The 26,002-nt window shown below is 34.3% G+C and overlaps 1 protein-coding gene across 3 annotated transcripts in view; it reads right to left on the reverse strand.

Annotated features, from left to right (window-relative positions):
- Window positions 1-651: 651 nt before the first annotated feature.
- The window catches only part of TRAPPC8 (trafficking protein particle complex subunit 8), a 75,147-nt gene continuing 49,796 nt past the window's right edge, over window positions 652-26,002 (reverse strand). For all 3 annotated transcript variants that reach the window (XM_004742884.3, XM_004742882.3, XM_004742883.3), the window contains exons 20-29: window positions 25,273-25,715; window positions 21,602-21,749; window positions 19,807-19,903; window positions 18,450-18,518; window positions 18,303-18,361; window positions 16,083-16,256; window positions 12,708-12,809; window positions 9,222-9,367; window positions 2,627-2,716; window positions 652-1,698 (exon numbers count right to left, since the gene is read on the reverse strand). In XM_004742884.3, the coding sequence (XP_004742941.1) occupies window positions 1,464-1,698; window positions 2,627-2,716; window positions 9,222-9,367; window positions 12,708-12,809; window positions 16,083-16,256; window positions 18,303-18,361; window positions 18,450-18,518; window positions 19,807-19,903; window positions 21,602-21,749; window positions 25,273-25,715 (1,563 nt within the window). In that variant the 3' untranslated portion in view covers window positions 652-1,463. The remainder of the gene's footprint in view (window positions 1,699-2,626; window positions 2,717-9,221; window positions 9,368-12,707; window positions 12,810-16,082; window positions 16,257-18,302; window positions 18,362-18,449; window positions 18,519-19,806; window positions 19,904-21,601; window positions 21,750-25,272; window positions 25,716-26,002) is intronic.

Genomic DNA, 26,002 nt, shown 5'->3' on the forward strand with positions numbered 1-26,002 from the left:
TGAAACCAGAAGGTCCTTTATCTTCTTGTGACTATTTTTCCAAACTTTTGTCCTCTTGCTTCAGCGTACCTGATTTCTCCTGACCCGTATTTCTTGTTTCAGAGCGCATCAAATGTAAGGGTCTGCCTCTCAGCTGCTTCTTCCTAAGTAGATTAAACACTCCCAAGGCAAAGTAGCCCCAAATGGTGGTCTCTTCTCTCTAGTCTTCCTTCTCCTAGATTCTGGTCCACTAATAACAGACTATATTGTTAACATTTTGTTTTTAGTAAGCTGTTTTCTTCTCTCTTATTTAGACTCTTTACTTTTCTTCGGCTGGAAGCTAAATCACCTGGTCTACCATACGCAGCAGCACCATCTGCCATGTGGTTATTTTCAACAGTTCAGTAAGCATGATCTTCCTTTTTCCCAGGATATAAAACAATTATCCAAATTTGTAACGGGGCATCAGACATGACACATCTAAAGACAAAATTCATTTGCTTGTGTAAAACATAGCCACTGAGGACTGTAGGAACAAAAACTGTACTTCATGTTTGGAAACAAAGTTTTCTCAGGAAATTGGCTTGGCCTGCTATAAATTAATATGGTTGGCATTCATTTTAAATAAAGATTATGTTAAGTCCTTTGAATTAAATAATTCTAATAAATCTATACAGTGAATAGCATGTCTTTATTCTATTTACATTTGTTATAAATATAATACATTTCTGAAAAGCTTATTTTTAATTAACTTGAGTAGATTTATATTTTAAACAGATCAACTCAATTGTTAAAGTTACATAATAAAGAATATGATAATTTAAATGACAAAAAATTTTCATATTGTGAAATAGTGCACCCTATGCTGAGATGAATGAAGGGAAAAAAAGTCAAACTCCTTTCAAAACTATATTCAAAGCATCAGAAAAAATTTTTTTCTTTTTACAAAGTTATGTATAAGCCATAGGAACCACCAGATACTGAAGTATGAAGACTCTATAACCAAAGGTCAAAACTGATTTTAGAGAATTGTGTGAAGCAAGACAGGAAAACTTGTATTTAACACTCTACAGAACTTCACAGTAAAGCTGGAATTTACAGACTAATGGCTTAACAGGAGTATTGCCAAGAAGGCCTTTCCTTCCTCGGAATCATCTGGTAATATTCATATACCATCAGTAAGTTGTAACAGCAGACTTAGACACTGATTTTTAAGACAGGGCTTAATAAGGTGCGTGGAAATGTTGAAACTCTGTATTATGAGCATGTAAATTATTACCAGGGTTCAAAGAAATACAAAAAAAGAATGTAAGATTCTCAGTCCAGCGTGCTTTGCATCATCAACACATTGACAAGCCGAAAGTATTTTGCAGCGATCCGAAACCAACCTCCATAACAAGTTAGGTATTTCAAATACTGCTGTTAAAACCCATTCAGTAAGATCAAACTGATTCTTGTGGATTTCAGTACAAATGTGCACGTTGTCACACATTATTAATGATGATCAGGGCAGGCATGGAGTTTTGCTGACTTGTTTCAAACACTGTAACTTGGTCCGATAACTTGGCAAATACCCTAGGCGTTCCAAGGTTATAAACACCTGTATGCACAAAGCATGCTTTCAGCTGCAAACTGTGAATCTCCTGGCTTTTAAGCTGAAGTTTGTATTGTGTTTGTCCAAGCCATGTAAATGATCCATGGATTTCCAATGCTTCTGGACTATGTGGGGGGAAAAAAAATGGTAAGTTGGAGGGGTTTTTTTATAAAATTTTTCCCAAAGTCCCAGTAACACAACCCTTTCATCTAGAGACTCTACTTCTAGAAACTATTTCATAAAGCCAACTCTTTACTAATAATGACAATAATGGCAATAGGTAGTATTACTGCTATAATAACCAACATTTGTTAACCCTTACTATGTTCCAGGCACAAATGTTATCTCAGTTAATGCTCACAACAGCGGCTAGTAAATGATGGAATCTGATTTCAAACCTCATCTTTTAACCAACTGGTTATTCATAACTAAAAATAGTTTGTATATGGGAATGCTAATAATACTGAAACTGTTTATAATGCTGAAAAATGGAAAGCAACCCAGTATCTACCAATAAGGCATTAGTTAATTTTTGACACACATAATCAATCATACACAGAACACGTCTGGATTCCGGAGAGCTGCCCCAGATCCTATTTGGGGTTTTATACAGTAATAGTTTGTATACATTTCACATTATTTTTCTAAAAATCCAAAAATTTTTGAAGTCCAAAAAACGTCTAGGCCTTGAGATATCATATATGGGAATATGGACCCCGTATATTTTTTGTTAAGTATTAGTTCATAATTCCAAAAAGAAATTTCTTTTTAAAACTTCCATTGCAAACTTGCTGATTTTCAATTTTAGAGTTCTTTATCACCAACAGCTTTCATAAAAATTTTTGTCTCTGATAAAACAATTTGCTTCTTTTGGAAATTGCCTGCATTCCTGTCACTATTGTAATGCTGAGACAATCCTTTGTAACTCCTCTGTAACATTTATGTTATGGCAAACACAAATCCAGGGCACACCTGAGTAAACTTTTTCTATCCGTGTTAGATCATTATGTGCATAATGATGTACTAAATTGTACTAAATGTACTAATCATTACCTTGTTGTTTTATGCCGAAGATCAACTATTACATCAACATCAGCCTTAGAACAGTTGGACAGTAAAAGGGTGACTGGTACTAAACAAAGGCTGTGGAAGGAAAATAGATACATTAAGCTGTGCATTTTCTTTTTTAAATAAACTTTTTTGGAAATAACACAAATACCTAAAAAACTCCTTAAAAACATTAAGATTCAAGTAAGGCAAAAAACTGAGTTCCAAAATCAATCAAGACACATTATTTGTGTAAATAAGAAGGAAAACGTATTCCTAAAATACCTGAATGCTAAGTATCAGAATATATAAATCCACAAAACCATTTTGTTTCCATTTATTAGTGCAACTCTTAAAAAATAACCAAAGTGTTTCTCAGTGGTTACTTCTCAAAATGAAAGACAAAAGTTTATAAATAATCCCAACTAGGAAAGAGCAATGAAGAAAAAAATAAATCATGAAAATACTAACAACTAATCCTGTTTTAGGTTTCTTGAAAATTATTTTATCTTGAGAACTTGGCCTTGACTGACATTTGCTTTTCTACCAAATCTGAATAAAAGCCACCATGTTTTGCAGAATGTGAAAATTATTTCTATTCAACCAATTATGAGGAAATCCTTTTTAAGTGGACACATTTACAGGTAATCCAGTTTCTGACATTGCTTTATAATTAATAAACTACTAAAGCCTTATTAAGCATAGAAGAGACAGTGACAGAAGAGGACATATAAACAGACTGGTATAAATTTAAAATCAAGAGCATAATAAATGAACATATAACCTAGGCATAAATGAGGCCTGGTTACACACTATTATTAATACTTTATAAAGAATATAGTAAAAAAATGAAATATAGCAACCTTATAAGTTCATGCAAAATAACTTTAAAATTCTGAGTGTATTTAATGCTTTCAGAAATTTTATAACCTCTTTTGAGAAATATTTTCCAAACAATACTGCAAATAACAGACTTCCCTCAATCAAAAAGCTCAGATAATTTCAAAAAAAGCATATTCTTCAGTTGTGCTGGTGCTGTGCCCTTACCTCCCCCACAAACTTCTCACAAGGAAAGGAGGGCAATAAAGACTGCTGAGTAGGCTTCCAGTCTGAAGTACCTCCTTAAATTAAATCCAATTGCTTAATTTATAACACAAAGCAAAACCTTAGGAACTTCTGGCATTCTGTTCCCATTTGATCCTCAAATGTCAAATTCTCTATGCCTTATCTAAATGTCTCTAGGAATGTAAACATCTAGATATTTCCTAGCCCCAAACCAAAGTCATTATCTTAATTCCTTCTCTTCCTCCACTCACTGTTTCAGTGGATAGCACTCCCAATCTATCCCAGCAAACCTTAGGGATCATAATACATACTTCTTAACTGGGAATGGGAGCTACTGCCTCACTATCCCCACTTCCAATTTTCTTTTATTCTTCACAAATTCCCATCAGTTCTTTCTCCCATACAACTCTGAAAGCTAGTTACTTCACCTGATTTTCTTGTCCTTACAAGTTCAAGGCTGTTGTTTACTACAACAGCCTCTGAATTAGCACCCTGATGTAAGCCATTCTTCACATGGACTGTGTCTCATATCTGACCTGTGCTTCCCACCTGAACATGGACCAGAATCAGCTGGTGGGCGTGTTAAAAAAAGAAAAAAAAAAAAAAAAAGACTAAGGGCCCCATTCCCAGTTTTGGTTCGGCAGGTCTGGGGTGTGGCCCAAGGACTTGGCATTTTAACAAGTTCCCAGATAATGCTGAGGCTGCTGGTCTGAAACCACATTTTTAAAAATCACTTTATTCGACAGACTTTCAAAAGCGCTAATCTGATGAGCCACACACAGTACCTAGAAACCAAACTGCTGACAACTATCCCCGCCCCACCAGATTTAGCATTACTAAAGCCATGGGTTCTACAGTTTAAATATTAGCTCAACAATTCTGTATCTCGGTTTTTTCAAGTGTAAACTAGGAACAATAACTGCACCTACTTCTTGGGCTCATTATGGTGATTAGGTAAGATCAAACATGCTAAGTGCTGAGAATAATGCCTACCACGTGTTCAAAAACTCCACAAACAACATCTAACACGACTTCTTACTCTGAAAGCTATGGCAGCTAAACCCAGTATGGTTCACATCTTTATCATCTCTGGTCACACTGTCTTCCTCATATTCTTATTCCTGTCCAGTCTGTATACTACTGCTGTCATCAAACCTCCTACTGTCCCATTCCATCCCACAGGTCTGTATTACATGAAGCATACTCCTCCAGGTCCTCAATCTCTTCTTTTTATGCTTCTGTATCTTACTTTAACTGAAATTTGGCTGAGTCCACAGCTTCCTCTATAGCCCTCTTGACAACAGATGCTGTTCTTCCACCATCCCCACATCTCTGGTCAGAACATATCATTAACGTAGTTCTCAGTGCCACTTCCTGATGATTTCTTCCTCCTATCTCTTCTGCCAAAACACCCATTTTTTGGTCATAAACTTCTCCATGGTTTTTCATTTTTTATGTCCTCATACTGACATACTAAAACCAGCAACAGTAACTCAGCACAGCAAATTCTTTGGGGGAAGGGGAAAGGATGAATATTTTGAAGTATTTGAGGGAAACACTGCTTCACTTCACGTTCATGTCATGCGTCTGTGAAGCAGGAGCGTACCACCTAGATGAGAAACACTGCTCTAGGCTTCTCTTCTGTATCAGCTCTTGGCTTCAATTATTAAAAGCTTTGGCATGAATTTGCTTTCCTCTTTTTAATCCCAAGTCTTGTCATCATGTGGACAACTTTATCGTCTAAGTAGACCACTCATTCAACATCTTCTCCAAGTTAGTATATTCAAAACTCAGCCATCTACCTTCCAAGGCCATGCTGTGATTTTTTTTTTAGCCACCTAAAATAGCCACCTCTGAAATAATACTCTGTCACTCCACTCTCTAACAACTATCTCCCATCTCTCCAGCTCTCTCACTCAATTAGACTTCTATTCTTAGTGTCAAAGTGATGACCAATGACTTTGGCACTCTATTTCAGTGTTTCTCAACTTCAGTTACTGTGGCGTAACCACTGTTTAGCAGGTATTCACCCCCTCACCCTTCCCACTGGGGGACTGTGGATCCTCCTTGTTGATTGTGAAGGTGAAGCTAACTGGCCAATGGAATATTAATGTCTTTGATGCAAACAGAAGCCTTAAATGTGCTCTCACAATATGGTCACATTTGTACTCAAGAAATGCCAGGAGAAGAACATATCCAGGGAGCTGCTTCCCAATTGGACTAAACCCAAAATATATATAGTACAGACATGAACCCAACCAACCCACAGCTTAAAGATGAGCTTCAAGCCAAATAGTAGCTGACCTGCAGATCCATGAGTGTAAGAATGCCTTGCAGGCTATCCAATTCTGGAAAGGTTTGTTATGAAGAATTACTGTGGCAACAATGACTGATATGGAGATGCACAGTGCTATCATCTGAGGACTTTAAGAAAATAAGATGCCTGGGTTCCACTGCCAGAGATTCTGACTGAGCTGGCATTGAGCACTGGGATTTTCTAAAAATTCCCCTGGTAATTCTAATGTGCAGCCCGGGTTGGAAAAAACTGCACTTTTTATCCTTTTCTAACCTGTCTTGTTTTCACATACTTCCATACAGTTATTATTTAACTCTGATGTTTTATTTTTAATCCATTACTCTACTTTAGCTTGATCATCTAGGTGGTATGCCCCTTCCTCACAGGCATGTAAGATGAATGGGAGGTGAAGTGATGATCAAATCTGTCCTTCTCCACATACTTCCCTGCATTGTCTAGCTTCTATGATTCTTTTTAACCCCAATAGAATCATGTGGAAAACTACTAAATGCCCTTGCCGCTAAAGCGCAGCCAGGGTATTAACCGCTAAGGTTAAAAAGAAGCACTGTGGAATCTAAGATATTTAGGAAGTACATGAAGCAGGATGGGTCCAATGAACAAGAGACAAAGTAGAACAATGGGTTAAAATGAAACATCAGGGAATCAAAACTGCTCATGAAAGTTCATGAAGTCAAGACAAATTCAACAGAGATAAAAAATAAAATTTTTTTTCTCAACTATGGCTGCACTTTAGAGCAACATTAAGACCTGAACAAAAAGGATTTTATACATAACTTAAAATGGTTAAAATTTTTAAAAATCCGGCAACAGTGTTGGTAAAGGTATGGAGCAAAGGGAATTCCCATATACTGCTAGTGAGATGTGCAAGTTGGTTAAACTATTTTGGAAGAATTCCTAGATAAGTATGACCCCCCCCCCTCAAAAAAGGCAAGCACATGTATACCAGGATATTATACACAAGATTATTCACAGCCGAATCCAAAATAGCTCAAATAGGGAAATAATCCAAAAGTCCATCAATAGTAGAGTAGATAAATAGATAAATTGTTCCAGCATGTTCAAACATTCATAAGGCAATGAAAATTTTATTGCTTCATGCAATAGTTGACAATTCTAACATATTATTAAATGAAAGAAGCCAGACATAAAAAGAAAATGCTCCATAATTCCATTTATATAAGAAGTTCAAAAAATGCCCTAAGCAAATCAAAATATAGTTTTATATTTGGTTGGAAAAATTATAAAGAGAAACAAAGTGATTACCAATATTGGGGGCACATGGGATAGAAACTGGGAGGGAATACACAGGGGGCTTCTATGATGCTAGCAATATTCTATTTCCTCAACAGAAGTGGTTATTTTGGTGTTAACTTTGTGGGGAAAAAAAAAAATCACCAGGGCCATACATGTTGTTTTTGAACACTTATCTGTGTGTTAACCTTAACAAAGAAAGGGTTTAAAAGTGGTTAACACCATTTAAGTTACTTTTTAAATATGCCCGATGTTAATGCTGTCAAGGTCTTAATTTTGCCCAGCTATCTGTGTGTCCTTAGCCAGCTTCTTCTCAGAAGTTACCCTACATAAATTTCACTTCTCAAAAATGTTCTTTCCTTTATTCTCTTATCACCTACATTACTTTGAGTAGCTAACCTTGCTCCTAGAAATACTCCCTAAAATGGAAGCACTCCATCATGTGTGAACTGTTAAAATTTTCTCCCTAATTTCTTCTCTCCTTGTTTCAAAAGTATGGAAGTCCCTTCTGCAGTTCAGAGCTAATCCCATCATTCTTTGGTATATCTTTCCATCTATTAAAGATTCTGTTATTCTCCCTGTATCCCATCATTTCCTTTAAGACCATAAACATAACCATATCTTACTACTAAGAAAACAATATTGAGTGGCTATTCCCAGACCCCTGTTCATAGCCCTGCTTCCTGCGTGGTCCACACTAGTAGAATACACTTACTTACCTCCTAATCTCTCCTCAATCTATTATACCCTGATTCCATTCCCATTATATAGTCACATTCTTCTAAAAAACCACTAATAACCTCTTCATTGTCATATCCAATAAATCTTTTCATCCATTCACTACTTGACATTTCTGCAGCATTTTAAACAGTTAAACCATTTTTCTTTCCTTGAACTGTTCTCACTCAGCTTTTGAGTGAGAACTTTCTCCTCATTGGTCTTTTCTTCCTAATTACCTCTTAACTCGTCTTCTTTGTGGATTCCTTTTTCTTCAGCTTTTCTCTCAGATGTCATTGTTCTGCAGGTCACTGTTCTCTTTTTGTTCTATCTCACACCATCCCCACCCTTATCCAAAATTCATACCTTCAATTATCACGTAAAAGTCTTGTTCTAATAGACATCTCTCCATCTTTTCTTATACCTCCAAACTAGCAGCTTTTTGAAGTGTCATCTGACTTAGGACTTCTTGTTTTTAGAACCTTAAGTTTACATAATCAAGCTACTTACCAAGACTGCAAATACAGATGCCCCTTGAAGAACACAGGGGTTAGGGATGCCGACCTCCACACAGTCAAAAATCTGTGTACACCTTCTGACTACCCAGAAATTTTTAATAGCCTACTCCTGACTCAAAGCCTTACCAATAACATAAACTGTTGATTAACACATATTTGCTATGTTATGTGAATTACATATTTTTATGATAAAGTGAGCTGGAGAAGGGAAAACGTTAAGAAAATCCTTAAGAGAAAATACATTTACAACACTGTATTTATCAAAAAAGATCATGTACAAGTCGACCTACAAAGTTTAAACTACATTGTTCAAGGGTCAACTGAACATGATTCTCCAAGAAGTTTAGCACTTAGCACTTAATAAATCTTAGTAATGTTGTCTAAATTTGAACTGTTTGACAAGTCTATACTCTAGTCATTTCTTACATTTAATTTGTATCTAAAACAAAACCAAAATGATAAAATACTTTTTCTTGGTTTTGACTTACTAATAAACCTGCTCACCTAGAGGAAACATTCAGCAACTGAGGTGTCGAAGGCAATATCCACCTTTAACCACAGCTGCAACATACAGTAATCATAGTAAAAGGTAAATTATATAAGAGCAATTTCCACAGACTCAGTATTATTTTGAATTTCTTCTTCAATACTGGAGTTAATGCCCTTGTTAAAGAAGTGTGAACGTGTGTGTGCACACGGGCACTGCAGAAAAATTTTAAAATAAACCTCAGACCTTTTTTGATGAAATGGATGATTAAATGATTCTGGATAGTGAAGACTTGTTTTAATGAGATTAGAAAGCTGCTCTACTGATGGTCTTAAAGGAACTGTAGTGTTTTCTGGCCTGAAAAATTTTAATAGTTCCATTTCTGGTGGCTCCTGAGAAAAGAAAAAAATATATTTCACAATAAAAACACTGTCTTGTTAAAATATAACATATACAAACAAAAGAAGTTAAAACCAGTTGAGATAAAGGAAAGCACGAACAATACTTTTTTCTGCTCTTATTTACACTAACAGAATCATCTGTGATAGAACTTGGAATAAAGAATCTAGGATCAGAGTCATTTATTCATTCCCTATTTATTATGTGTAGTTAGATCTGAGTTCTGGCAACTTTATGTATTAGCTCTGTGATCTTGGATAAGGTATTTACTACTTTAAGACTGAAGTTCCTTACTTGTAAAAAGGGGTTCATAATTTCAAAATCTGTTGTCGTTCTCATTTGGTAAAATTCCGTATTACTTAGTACTTAAGCCACAGACACTGAATTGTATAGTACTTGCTTTAATTGTTGAAGAACTAAAATTGCCTTAAAACTTCATTTTGAAAATAGATTGCTGTGTTTTATAGATTATAGTACTTCATCTGTAATAACTGAAAGTTAACATGCATGTAAAAGTCTCAATATAGCCAGTGTCAGGCACACCATAAACATTTCAGTATCATTATCACCTAAATGAAAACAGAGAATATCGCCCCCTTTCTACTATTATTATCTTTTTTAAGCTTTTTTTCTCCATTTTTCTTTACCATCCAGGAAAATTTTGATTTTTAATTTCCTGCTAGCCTTCTTGGGATTTTTGACCTGCACTAGGGATTGGCTACCTATAGCCCACGGGCCAAATCCAGCCTGCTTCCTGTTTTTGTAAAGAAAGTTTTATATCCATTTGTTTATATACTGTCTATGGTTGCTTTTGAACTCCAACAACAGAGATGAGTAATTAAGACAAAGACCTTCTGGCCAGCATAGCCTAAAATATTATCATCTGGCTACTGACAGAAAAAGTTTGCTGATTTTTGATGTATACAGCTGTGTCTACGGCCATACCACTCTGAACGCGCCCGATCTTGTCTGATGTATACAGCTGTAAAAGCAAGAACTAAATTTGCTTTTGATTCAGAAGTCAGAGAAAAGTAACTAAACGTTTACTTTGGAAGAAAGAAAAGAAGAAAAGCAGAACTTCTGGGGAACAAGTTATGTTCTATTTCTTGATCTGGTTCTGGTTATACTGGAGTGTTCTTTGATTTGTGAAATTCAGAGCTATTCAACTATTCTGTATTTATCTTACACTTTAATAGAATGTTTAAAAAATGCATTCTTGTTTAAAATACTCTAAACATAAAAAAATAAGCTGTTGTTTGAGACTTCTAAACTATACTAAATAAATTTCCATATACCACTTAGCAGTGAAAAACACATGAACAATGGCCACAGAAGAATATCAAAGACCTGAGCTAATTTACTGAGAGAATAAAGTTTCCCCCTCTCCCAGCTTAAAAGTAGCAAAAGTATTTTCACAACCAGTGATAAATATTTGTCCAGTAATCTGACAGTAAGGATCTGATTCATACCTTATGACAGTTCCACCACAAGACAGGCAAGGAGTAAAGAACTATTATCTTTGTCTTATAAGTGAGTAGTAAGTTATGTAAGTAATTTGGTCATCAATCTGAAAGTCTTTGGGCTCCAAATTTATTATTCACAGTATTATGAAACTGCTTTATCTCCCAAGCTCAGTTAATCATATAAAGAGAATAAAAAATATTTCAAAGGTGAAATACAGAGAAATGACATGCCATTCATGGTATATAAAATGACAAAATAACAAGAATAAATTTTATAGAAATCACTTTTTCATTTTCTAAATGCTAACTCTGCCAATGTTTAAGATGTTCCAAATTATCAGAAGTTATGTAACATACATATATGACTAAAACTTGAGACTTCTGTATTAATCAAAGGTGAAGAAATAATTTTTTATTTAAGAAATAGATTTGGGGTTAAATTTGATATCTTCATTAAAACTAATGTAATATTACCATTTGTAACCACTGAAGTAAAAACTGATTCAAGTTGGAGAACTGCCAATGGAGCTAAAACTAGTGGACCTAGGTTTGATAGGAAACCAGACATTTACAAAGGTCCAAATTATCTCCCCACAAATTACCTATTAGAAAAGGAAAGGAAAAACAGTAACTATACTGCAGAAAAATATGGGGATACCACCTTAATCAAATGATCCATCACTGATAACGAAACAAATTAATAGTAGGCGCTTTTTGATATAATACACTGACAAGGACATAACATCAATTCTGTAGTATTCCTGCCAAAAAATGTATAATCTTAATCTAATCATGAGGAGACACAAGAAAAACTCAAAAAGTCATTATTCTAATATTAAAATAAATAGCCCATGCTCTTCAAAAACGTCAATGACAAAATGACAGATCAAGGCTCAGAAACTGTCCCAGATTAAAGGAGACTAAAGATATGATAAGTAAAGGTTAATACATGATCCTGGACTGGATCATGGGTAGGAAAAAAAAAAATTGTCAAGCATATATATGATATCTGAATATGGACTACATGTGAGTGCAAACTTCCTGAATTTAATAACAGTGTCTGTGATTATGTAAGAATTATCCTTATTTTTCAGAATACTCAGTGAAGTAAACAGGGGTAAAGAAGGATGTCTGCAATTTACTTGGGAGTAATTACTTGGGGATGATTAAGAAAAAGAAAAATCAGTGTGTACATAAATAGAGAAAAAATGATAAAGCCAAGAAGGTAAAATGCTAACCACTGATGAACCGTAGTGAAAAGCAGAAGAGTCCTTTATACTACTCTTGCAGCCTTTCTGCAAGTTTGAAAATTATTTCAAAATAAAAGTTTTCAAAATAATGAGAAAGCTTGAAATTGAGATCCAAAACTCATAAATACAATATGAGGTCACTGTTCAAATTACTGGATGTGCTTAAAGTTTGTTCATATATACTATGAGAACTTTTTGGTAAAATGAAATAGTATCTCATGAGAAATCAGAAATCACTGTATTAAACACTATTACCAGCTGCTGCACCACTCCTCGGGGCATCCTTTACATTTATGTTTTGCCCTCCCTGGAGTTCTGCAGTAGTATCAGCATGTTTCCCTTCTTCTCAAGCAAATTATCTTTTTGCAACTATGAATTCTAGATTCAATACAGAATATTTATTAGAAACCTCAAGATCACAAGTGCATCTTAATACCCTTACGAGATGCTAATAAATTTTAATTTATGCCCAATTCTCCTTTTTAGTGTTCTGCCACCAACCCCACCACTCAAATCTCAATATAAAAGCCTGATCAAACCAGACCCCTTCAAAAACCCAAAAACCAATCAAACAAAAAACTCCACAATTCACAAGATGACCCAAAGAAAACTCTTATTACCTGTTTCTGAGGACATGAAAAGGCTTCTTTTCCTATAGTGTGAAGAATAACATGATGCTGACCTTCCAAAATAAGCTGCTTACTATCTTCCACTACATAAGCCTAAACATACAAAGCACAAAAATGTTAACTTTCTTGGCAGTAACCTCAAAAGGAATGAATGCAGTATTTGATAGAAGGTAGAAATATTATAGCTACTTAACAATTATCAACACCATGGCTGTGTCAGAATTTCTACTTTTGTATATTCAATCAATAAAGAATCTATCAAAATCCGTTTTTGCCTCAATGTAACACAGTTGGCCTCAATATGTAAGGGATACATCTTAAGATGTTTTTAAATTTATTCTAATAGAGCTCTTAAACTAGTCCAAAAAACAGTGCTAGAACACAAGCCTTTTTGTTACTGGACTGCCAATATATATAGGCAAAACATTTTTTCTCAGTCTTGCTTCTGAAATGCTTCAGGGTTTATCACCTAGTAGAACAAAATCAGTGAGTACAGTCATAAATCTTCTAAGTGGAAACGTCACACCCTTGGATATCTTAAACATAAGTACATACACTTAAAAAAAAAAAAAGGTTGATTTCATCTATATCAAAACACTGGGCCCAGCATATAACTCATCACTGTCTTGAATGCTTCTGTCCCAGAGAAAATGTTATATGTATATGGCTTTGATATACTGTTATCATCACATTATGCAAATGCAAAGGCTTAAAAACTTTTTGACAAGCTCAATTTTTTTTACTATCAGATTCAACAGACAAAATCTCTCAGGCAAAATGCTATAGAAGTTTTAAAAGTTTTCATTTCATATTTTCAATTTGTGTACTTATTTAATCATGGCTAGTTTTGCCACCTGCAGACCACACTTGGAATAGTGCTGCATGAAGACACAGGACAGCCTGGGACCTGCTCAGTGCACATTAACACACAGCACAGCAATGCTGGAGTTAAACACTTGCTGCGGTAGGCCTTTAGTGGAGAGGATGAATACTAAAGGGTAAGGTCTGAGACATATCCTGTTTTTTCCAGTGATCTCATGGAATTGAACAAAAATCACCCAAAGCCTTGTCGAATTCTCTAATGCCTTCGCCTCTCTGCTTAACATTTTAATACAAACCTTTATATTTTGTTAAGACTGGTCGGGAATTGTTCTGTACCCCTTTTCCAGTTATTTTTCATAAAAATATTGTCTGACCTCTCCATTTTTCTTCTACATCCTATTTTATTGAAAGACAACCATGCTTCCTGTTTCCTACTCCACAACTTAAATGACTTTTTAAGTTTCCTTTCATGTAGTGTGTCATTTTTGCAATATCTAGGGACCTCACTAAAGAAAATTTACCACTTTCTCAAATGAGATTTGATAACCCTATCTTAGATTCTATTCACTACCAATTTAATATCCTATTCTTTATTCTATTCAAACTTTCATTTTCTGGCCAAGGAGCAACATAATCTTAGCATTCTTCTTCATGTAATCAGCAATAATTGTAGTAGTAGGCTGCTATTCAGGGCTGTTTTTCCCCCCAGCCAAAGTAACTGTGGTGTACAGATACATTACTCAAAATCTTGCCTCGGAAATATTACAAATTGTTACATGGCAGAAATCTGGGGAGTGCAGCCAGATATCCCAAGGATCTAGTATACATTTAATGAGGGGTTCGTTTACATTTAAGGAGCAGTATCGCTGAGCCTGAAAATAGAAGCTTCTTGATTTCTAAGCTTTAAGAACACTTAATTTCAAGCTAAAAATGTTTTTTTAGTAATAAATACCTTTTTAATAATAAATACCTTTTTAATAATTAATAAATACCTAAATCAATGAAAGTATCAATTTGTTTAAGCAGTTTTATCAAAACTCATGCAAAAAGAAAAAGAAAAAAAACTCACACCAGCTTGGTTTAAAAAAATATTTATTAGAAAATGTATGATATAATTAAAAAGAACAGAATATCTGAACCAATTTAAAAATACGTGTATTGATCATCTACTATGGGAGTATCTCTACGTGAGTCCTTGTTTCAGACACCAGGAAATCAAACCCTTCCACACTGTTCAGGTAACTATCCTTGGACAAGACCCTTAATTTCACTGTAGAATTGTCTTTTAAAAAGTAATACATAATTACACATTACATGTAACGTAATTTATATATAATTACAAATTCTTATAATATATGCATAAAATACAAAAGGGTGCACTGTGAAAAACAAGCCTCCTTTGTATTATAGTAAGTAACTTCAAGGAAGACTAATGGCTAAACCATCTCAATCTGGTCTGCCATGTGTGGATCTTATCTGGATATGATTTTTAAAACTTAAAATATTTTCAAATACTCTGGAAAAACTGAAAGCAAACCCAACAAATAGATAATAATTCAGAATTATTGTTAATTTAGTTGGGTGAGATAAAAATACTCTGGGGTTATTGTTAAATAAGAGAGTCCTCATCTGCTAGAAGTAAATATGGAAGCACTTACAGATAAAATATTATGTTATTTAAAAAAATACTACAGCAAAAAATGAAGGTAAAAATAAAAGAAAACAAAGGAGAGGGGCTAATGGAATAGATGAAAAATGAAGAGCAACATATTAGTGACCATGGAGCCCGAGTAATGGGTATCTGAATGTTCACAGCTCTATTTTTCCTTTTTTTTGGTGTTTGAAAATGCCCATAATAAGGAGTTTAATAATGATACCTGTTGTCATGGAGCTTATCATATCTACAATATTTTCAGTACCACTAAGAAGTAACAATAACAAAAAAGGAAGTTATCTAATTTGAATGAATTCTTTTCTAAGTAAAAAAGTCATTATAGGGTGGGGGTGGCACCTGGGTGGCTCAGTAGGTTAAGCTTCTGCCTTTGGCTCAGGTCATGGTCTTAAGGTCCTGGGATCGAGCCCCAAATCAGGCTCCCCAATCAGTGGGGAGTCTGCTTCTCCCTCTCCCTCTGCCCTTCCTCCTGTGTGTGCATGTGCACTCTCTCTCTCTCTCTCAAATAAATAAAACCTTTAAAAAAAGATTTAAAAAGTCATTATGGGGGTGAGGGGATGGGTGAGCCTGGTGGTGGGTATTAAGGAGGGCATGTACTACATGGAGTACACTGGGTGTTATATGTAAACAATGAATCTTGGAACACTACATCAAAAACTAATGATGTACTTACTGTATGGTGACTAACATAGCACCATAAAAAATTTTTTAAAAAAGTAATTATGGAACTGCTAAAAAAAAAAAAAAGGTATAAAATAAATACTAAAACTGAAAATTTTATGCAAATATAAATAACGGTTTACATTTGTTCTTTAGCTTAAGGCTCAAGTATCTACAAAGCAAGGCTTCTGAAATAACTTTATAACACATACCTTCCATAATACGACAATATTCAAATCCACCTCACTGCACTTCTGAATTAATCTCACAGCATCCTCTACTGACTGTTTTTCTGCATGCACAGATGGCTGGGCTTGTGGTTTCTTCAATTCAGAAGATAAACTTCGATAAAAGAAGTCTGCACATGGACTTGCTGAACTTATTATCTGTTAAGAGAAAAATCACTTATCTACATAAATGTTTTCAACTAAATATACCCTGCCAAAATGTAACTTCTTTCTATATTTCTATATTAACTAAAAAAGGCTTATTCAATCATTTCTTGTCAATGTGTCAGTACCGGGAGGCTGTAAAACACACTGAGACAGTTAAACACCTAAAATATTTGGTACAAATTACCCTGAATCTTAAAATTGCTATCTCAAAATAATTAAACTATACTGCCATGACATTAGTCCAAGTATCGAGGGAAGGTAATGAATAGTTCTAAGAAAATGAATAAAAAATAAATTGCTGAAAAGTAGTATTCTTTGTACTACTAAAATAACAAATATCTCATTCAAATACTTAGAATATTAGACAACATCTAACAAAACAGAATGCAAATGTAATTGCTGTATCTTAATATGGCTTTTATACTTGAAGGGAGAGAACATGAAAAAAGAATTTTTAAAAAATTTTAAATGGAATTGGAACTACAGGGATTTCCTTTAACGGAATATTGTTTCATAGTAAAATCTCTATACTTATGATTCCCCGCATTATAGGCTATGTTGTATAAATGTTAAGTTTCAAGTTAATTATTAAATAAAAATATGCAAGTTTTTGCCTTTAAGAGTGAACTATTTTCTGGTAAACAATTGTTCCAATAGGTTTCTCATTAACCTATAATGCTTTGTGAGTTCTATTTACTCAACCAGATTTATCAATAGGGAAAATGTCTTTGTTTCTGCTTTCTTTAACAATACGACACAAAATTACTTGACAACAAATACAGTAAAAATTACAATCTTAATATAATTTAAGGGCCTTGATTTGTCTCTAACGATTTTAAGTTTCAAAAAGAAATGAACAGAACAAACAACTGAAATCATGAAATCTAAATTCAATCATTCAAGAGGCACAATGTGGCTTCATTTGGAAATTACTGGGCTTTTGGTACTCTGAGATATTTCTAAATAACTATTTCTTCAAGTAGTCAAAAGACAGCCACAAAGAATGTGTGAGATGAAGGCAAATGTTAAGAGAAATACGAAAGTGTAAGAATGTCTAGGATTATCAAAGAAAAAAATACAAAGAAGAAACAGTAACTGAGTCAGTAGCAATAATAACAGTAACAGGGCACAACTACATGGAATTTTATACCCTTGGTCCAATATTTCTCAAAACAGATCACCAGATCACCTCTTCCGATTATCTCCAGAGCTGGCTGAAAATGCACATTCCCAAACCACCCAAGATGTAATGAACCACAGTTTTAGAGTTGGGGAGGCAAAGCCCTCATTTTTACAAAATTTCCTAGATCAAAAATAGGGTCTACAAGCTGATAACTTCAACATTACCTAGGAACTTATAACAATTTATTATACGTATTTTTTAAGTAAACTCTGTGCCCAATGTGGGCTGAAATTCATGACCCCAAGATCAAGAATCACATGCTTCACTGACTGCATGAGCCAGGTGCCCCACCATCTACAATTCAGACCCTCAGATCCCACCCCAGGCCAACTGAATTAGAATCTGCATTTTAACAAGAACCCCAAATGACTCATACGCACAGTCTCTAAAAGTTTGAAAACCACTGCTCTAGGTGATTCTTACAAATAATTAAGTGGGACTATCACTGTCCTAGACGACATATTTAAAATCCCTCAGAATTTTTTATTTGGATGTCAGAACCATTTGAAACACCAAAATCTACATGATTATCATCTTTATATTCCACTCTGACCACTTTCCCTCATAAATAGGTTCCCTTGTATAATCCGGTTTCATTTTTAATCCCAAGGATTATATTTTTTACCTGTGATATTCTCAAAAGGAAGTTAGTTTTAAATAATTAAAATGGTATAATCCATATAGCATCTCCGCTCTGTTTTAGAACACAAAGGTAAGTTGTAAATCTGAACAAAGCTGACATGTTCATCCACAAAAGATTCTGTGGATTACAAAAGCAATAGTTTTGCCAAAATAGTGAGAGATTCTAAAACTGTGACTTTTAAAATCAAATGCTATTGTGCTTACTTGCATACCTGTTCATTTCCAAAGATGATATCTGCAAAGATATATTTTTCTGAGAACTGTGTGGCAACTAAAAAACAGGAAAACAAACTAATCAATATCATTGTCATGAAATATAAAATGACCCTTAGGAAAGTGTAAAAATAAACTGAATTTACCTTCTTTTTCCCTACATCGTACTGCCTTGAAGCAAAATTTTCCCTTCTCTCTACTAGCAAGTTTGGCATCTAGAAAGAAAAGAAAAAATTTCTAATTTCTAATTTCACCTGCTTATGACAGGGTAAAACATAATTCATTATTCAAACTTCCTTAGTTAAACTGAAAAATAATTCATAGTTACAAATAAGTTTAATGAAAAACATCTCCTTTCATCTCCATAAAGCAAATTTCATTCAGTTCTTAAAAAGGAAGAAATTCAATTTTCTTGAAATTCACGTTTGTGCATGCATGTGCGCATGCGTGTGTGTGTGTGTGTGTGTGTGTGTGTGTGTGTATGACAATACAGATAAACGGAAAAGTTTAAAAGATCAGAACCTGGGAACCAGGGAGCCCACATTCCCACCACTCTACCATTTCTTCATTTCCTTTCAGGATTTCTTCATATATATGGTTTATATCAATATTAGTATATGCACATACTGTCCTACAATGTATTTTCTCCACTATTGCAAACACTATGAAAATGTTAATGTATTTTTAATAACTAAAAAATAGTCTGAGTTATAATTTAATTCACATTAAATCTACACTGAATTTCTCTGCATTAAACATAACCTTGCAACACACTGCTCTGTTTTCAATGTATGGATTTTCATGTATTTTGAATTGATTTCTTTGTATAAGTTCCAAAAGTAAGGATTACCAACAGACTAAATAAGAGTTTAAACATTTTCATATTTTTTTGAAATATACTGTATAATTCTCCAGAAAGAGCAAATATCATTCTGCCACCTTCACTTCACTCTTAACAAGCACTTAGCATTCTCATATTACTGCCAGGATAATAAACCTAAAGAAATATTCCGGAAAACAATTTGTCAATATATTTATCACAAGTATGTATATTCTTCTGTTTAAATTTTATATAGGTATGGAAATACATGGAAAAGTCAGTCACTATAGAGGTATCATCATTATACACAGAAAAACAGCCTACCAATGGCAAAGGAAACCAAAAGAAACCACCATATTCTAGTCTACATGTTTCTGTATTGTTTGAAATTTTGAAAATGATCATGTACTCAGGCACTGATTTTCCAACAGAATAAAGAAAATGCAAACAGAAAGATGTGGAAGGAAATAAAAAGATGGAGAAGAATGGATTAAGAAAGGTAATTTGATTCACAGTCAAATAAACTACTGAAAACACAACTGAATGCTTAAAAAAGTTAATTATTAAATTATTTTTTGAAAAGGTACCAACAATCTTATATGATATTATAGTACTACTCTGATACTCTGAAGCAATGAAGATATGAAAATTTACTATGAAGAGGGAAAAAGTCACAAACCTACCTTTGTTTTCAGAGAGATTTACAGATTTCTGTAACTTCCAGTGTTTGCTACTACTTGATACTTGTACTATATGGAATTCCTTAACACCTGCTTCACTCTATCAAAAAGAAAGAAGAGTCATTCAGGACTTAGGAGCACAAACTTAGAGTATAATGAAAACAATATTCTGACACTGCTACCAAAGTAACATAAGACGAAATTTTTATTTTGAAATAAACAATATAAATTTCAGGAAGCTTACGTTATTTAAATTCTTCCTTAGACATTCTTTTTTTCTTTTAAGTATGCTCCATACCCAGCATGGAGCCCAATGCAATCTTGAACTCACCACCCTGAGCTCAAGACCTGAGCTGAAATCAAGAGCTGGATGTTTAACTGACTTTGCCACCCAGGTGTCCCCTCCTTAAACATTCTGAAAACAGAGAGGTCATCATTTTACCCAAAAACTATATTTAACTATAATGTACACCCCATAGCAAATTTTAAAATACTGAACAGCATTCAATTATTAAAACCTATCATAATTAGTTACTGGGAGTATTTAATAGATCAAACATTATATGTTATCAATTATTTTTTTTAAGATTTACTTACCTATTTTAGAGAGAAGAGACAGAGTGTGTGTGTGCGCGCAAACGTGGTGGGGGGGCAGAGGGAGAGAGAGAGAACAGAAACTTAAGCAGACTCTGCCCTGAGCGTGGAGTCTGATGCTAGAGCCTGGGCCTAAACTAAGAATCAGAGGCTTAACCAACTGCACCACCCAGGAACCCCTTGTTATCAATTTTGAATCAAAACTGTAACATTTTCTTTTAATTTCTTCTCATCTTTCTGAGGTATCTCATTCTCATTAAGGTAAAAAACAACAAAAACAAATCAGAATCCCAAAATATAGCCAATGCAATGAAGTTAAACTGTACATAACTTTTTATTCTCCTGAATGAGAACTAATTTGAAATTATTAAAATCTTAAAATTTTAGGAACACCTGGGAGGCTCTGGCAGTTAAGCCTCAGGTCATAATCCCAGAGTTCTGGGATAGAGTCCCACATCGGGCTCCTTACTCAAGAGGGGAGCCTGCTTCTCCCTCTACTTACCACTCCCCCTGCTTATGCTCTGTGACAAATAAATAAAATCTTTTAAAATAATAATAAATAAAATCTTAAAATTTTATTTTTACAAATGTTACTTTCTTTGAAGATCATCAAAGTATTAGCAAATATCTTAAAAAGAAGCAACCTTACAAGTTTATGAAGCCAAAAGTAAAGGACATTACACAGTAACACTTCAAATAAGTATTTGAACTAAATCAACCTGAAACTAAGATGCTATTTTAATCATGAGATCTCATTCCCTTAATATTCACTTTTATATTTAGAGTATTTAAACAGGAATGGTGAAAGGTCTGAAATGCTTATTATATGAAGAAAATGATACTCTCAGAAATGTATAAATGAATGTTATCAATTTAATATGGAATGTGAAATCCTAATACAACTGTAAATTTAGTTATATCAATAGATTCTCAATGGTTGAAACTAGAAAGCACTTTATCTCTGTGGTACTGAATTATTCACATATAGAGCTATGTATCATATGAATATATAAATACCACCAGGTCCTTTTTAGACCTAAAATTACAAAGCTAATGGAAAATTAAGATGTTTTCACACTGTTGTATATGAACATTCCTAAATTCCTAGCTTATGCTATCTTGTGGGGGAAAAAATCCTTTACTAAAAACAAAGTAAACCCTTCAAATATAATTAAAAATAAAATTTTGTTTTAAACCAACTTACAGTGTTGGTATTTTCCACATCCACAAAGACTAGCATATTGCCCCCTCGGCCCTCCTCATCTTCAAGAGAATTACTTCTGCAGACAGTGGCTCGTACATTCAAAGATCGGCTGGTACAAATAACTGCAGTGTGTCTTAATATTCTGTGCCTGAAGAAATACAAAATTGCAAATTTAATGGAAGAAGCTCCCCATTTCTTATGATTCTCTAATTCCAAACAAAGCTTTTAAAACCTAATTGCTCCCAGGGCCATTTATACTTAAAACAAAGATAAAAACAGAGTGTAATACAGTAAACTTATCTAGTTAGCATAACTTCAATTCTTTCTTCTCAATTTGGAAGGAAACTAATAGTCTCCCAGACTCCAGGCATGTCTGCTCACTAAACTCATCAGTATAGCACATGAAATAATTTTCATGTAACAATGTCCTGAATATGCTGCTTCTCTGATAGTGGTTCCAAAGCAACTGATCCCTTCAAGTAAACCCCAAACTTTCACCTGGCCTTGAAGGTCCTCCACAACAGAGCTTTTTACATTTCAATATTAATTCCCCTTTACTACTTCTTTTTTCTAATATTATCTCCTAAATTTCTTTTCTTTTTTTTTTTTAAGTACAACTGAAATACAATGTCCTAGGAGTTTCAGGGATAAATCAAATTGATTCAGTATTTGTATACACTATGAAATGATTCCTTTGGTAAATCTAGTTACAATGTCATCATACAAAGCTATTGTAATATTACTGACTATAGTCCCAATACTGCAGATTACATCCCCATGACTTATTTTAGAAATGGAAGTTTGTACCTCTTAATCCCCTTCACTTGTTTCACCTGTACCCCCCCAATCCCCTTCCCACTTTGATAACCAGCAGCTTCTTCCTTGTGTTTATGAGTCTGTTTCTGTTTTGTTTTTTGGGATTCCACATATAGGTGAAAAAATCTGGTCTTCCTCTGTCTTATTTTACTTAGCATATACCTTCTAGGTCCACCTGTGTTATCACAAGTGGCAAGATTTCATTCTATCTTATGGCTGAGTAACATTTGTGTGCCTGCGTGCGCACACATGCCCCATCTTCTTCATCCTTACAGACAGGACACCTAGATTAACTCAGTGTCTTGGCTATTGTAAACAATACTGCAATGAACATAGGGGTATATATCTCTCTTTGGATTGGTGGTTTTGTTTTCTTCAGATAAATACCCAGAATTAGAACTAGGGATCGTATGGTAGTTCTATTGTAGTTTCTTTTTTTGCTGTTTTATGTAGTTCTATTGCTGTTTTCCATAAGAAGCTGTACCAATTCAGATTTCCACCAAATGTATGTGGGTTTCTTTTTCTCTACAACCTCACCAACACTTACTATTTTGTCTTTTTAATAACAGCTAATCTGACAAGTACGAAGTAACATATCATTGTGATTTTGATTTTTCATTTCCCTGATTAGTGATGCTGAGCATCCTTTCATATGTCTGTTGGCCACCTGTAGGTCATCTTTTGAAAAATGTCTTAGATCCGCTGTCCATTTTTAAATTTTTTATATTAAATTGGGTTAAGTTCTTTGTATATTTTGGATTATAACCCCTTATTCAATGCATGATTTGCAAATACCTTCTCCCATTCAGTAGAATGCCTTTTTGCTTGCTGATGGTCTCCTTCACTGGACAAAGGCTTTCTAGTTTAGTGTGATCCCATTTGTTTTAGCTTTTGTTGCCCTTGTCTGAAGAGACCCCAAAAAAACATTGCTAAGATCAATGAACATCAAAGAGCTCACTGCCTATGTTTTTCCTAGAAGTTTTATGCTTTCAAGTCTTACATTCACATCTTTAATCCATTTTGAATTTATTTTTGTGTATGGTATAAGATAATGGTCCAGTTTTCCCAATATCATTTATTGAAGAAACGATCTTCTCCATTATATATACTTGCTTCTTCTGTCATAGATTAATTGACCACATACACATACATTTATTTCTGGGCTCTCTATTCTGTCCCATTGACCTGTGTGTATTTTTGTGTCAGTCTCGTACTGCAGTGATTACTATAGCTTTGTTGCACAGTCTGAAATCAGGGCATGACAGCTCCAGCTTTATTCTTCTTCCTCAAGATTACTTTGACTGTTTGGGGTCTTTTGTGGTTCCATACAAATTTTAGGATTCTTTGTTCTAGTTCTATAAAACATGACATTGGTATTCTGATAAGGATTACACTGAATCTGTAGAGTGCTTTGCGTAGTCTGAACATTTTAACAGTATCAATTCTTCCGATTCAGGAACACAGTATATCTTTCCATTTGTTTGTGTCATTGCAATTTCTTTCATCGGTGTCTTATAGTTTTCAGAGTACAGGTCTTTTACCTCCTTGGTTAAATTTATTCCTAGGTATTCTTTTTTATGCAACTATAAATAAGACTTTTCTTAATTTCTCTGATACTTCATTATTATAGTATAGAAATGCAATTAATCTCTGTATGCTAATTTTGTATCCTACGACTTTACTGAATTCATTTATTAGTTCTAACAGTTTCCCCTTTACTTGTTTTATACATTTTTTACACTGTAACCAAACTAATTATACTCAGTTTATAATTCCTAATTTACAAATCTTCATTTACATACAGTCACTCCCTGGAATACCCACTACTTTCTTGCCCATCCCCCTTGATATCCAAATTCTGAAGTCCTTACTTTCTTTGGAAGCTCATTTCATCATTACTGTATTCCACAAAGCCTTCCCTGACTGCCTTGGCCAGAGTATGCTCTATTGTCTTCTGAAGGAAAATTAATATTTACTGAGTATCTAAAATGTCCCCATTCTTATAAATACTGTTATTTTGCCCTCACAGTAAGTCTTATAAGATATTTAAAATATTCCATTAATAAATGGAGTAACAAGGGGCACCTGGGTGGCTCAGTGGTTTAAAGCCTTTGCCTTCAGCTCGGGTCATGATCCCAGGGCCCTGGGATCCGGCCCCACATGCAGCTCTCTGCTCAGCAGGGAGCCTGCTTCTATATCTCTCTCTCTCTCTCTCTCTCTGCCTACTTATGATCTCTATCAAATAAATAAATAAAATCTTTTTAAAAATGGAGTAACAAAATCATTCCTAGTTAATTTTATAAAAATGATAATGGCATTATCACAAATAAAATAATTGCTGTTTAATAATATATAGGCCACCAACCCTTGTGAGCACCAAGGTTTGATTTCTTCGGTGAGCCTCATTACAACCCCACCCTAATCATCTGTTCTACAAATACATACTTTTTCCCCCACACATTCTTAGGAGTTAGGAGAGAGCACAGGGTTAAGAAAGGGTGAAACACAATAATTTTCTTAAAACAGGATGACTATAGCAGGCTGTCTTCATATACAAATGGTACCAGTGAATTTCATTATTACGTGATAACTTTGGCCAGAGTACTTGATTTTATTAAAGAATCATGAAGTTTGTAAATAAAAGCCACTAAAAAGATTAGGTAACCACATTTTTTGTACTTTTGGCTACTTAGAACTTATATTAGGGACAGGCTCAAATATAAACATCATGCATAATTTGGAAGGGGATAATTTCTTAAGAAACAATGATATGTTAACAAATATCAAAATGTTTATTTGAATTTGTACATATACATTAAACACAGGTTAAATCTAGAAAGTTTTATAATACTCACCGTATTTTAGGCTGCTTTTGAACACTTTCATAGTAAAACAAAAAGTTAATTTCATGGACACCTTCTTCATCTGGCCCACGTAACCACATGGGTAGCTGAACTGAAGCTCCAGGTAGAAGAACAGCATCAGGAAGGGGAACAGGAATCACCTCTGGCTGACTCCCTATGCCAATGCCAAAGTCTACAGAGGAAGCTGATGATACGAGTGCTGTACACACAGAGGTAGAATCTGTCACAACAGTCTTGTAAGCACTACAGTTCTCAGAAGCTGAGGGACTTAGTGGTGTTAGAGCAGCTGTGTTACCACCAAAAGTAAAGAACTCTGGACGTTTAGAAACAACCTTCAATCCAGTAAGAGGGCATTTGCTGACATTGACAAATTCTACATAGGCTTTTCGGATTTCTCCACAGAGGAGCCCTGTAGGAAAATGTATAAAGAATACCTGCATTGGAGGGAAAAAATATCATTATATTGTCTGTTAAAAAATCCAAACCTACAGTGAGTAACAATTTAAGATGCTACGTTTCTTTACTAAAGGTTTACAATTATTTTATTAATTCTCTTTGATGGCTCCCTGAATATATATGGCAATTAACACTCCATTTTACAAAAGATGAGACAGAGATCAATGCTATTCAGTAGCAGATTGCAGAGTTATGAATTAAAAATAAAATATCAGTTACAAGTGATCTATGAACAAAACTTGGCCAACTGTATAGAGACTATGGG

The sequence above is a fragment of the Mustela putorius genome, unplaced genomic scaffold (genome assembly GCF_011764305.1).
Source record: "Mustela putorius furo isolate JIRA1106 unplaced genomic scaffold, ASM1176430v1.1 tig00003858_pilon_pilon_pilon, whole genome shotgun sequence".
In the NCBI taxonomy this organism is placed as follows: domain Eukaryota; kingdom Metazoa; phylum Chordata; class Mammalia; order Carnivora; family Mustelidae; genus Mustela; species Mustela putorius.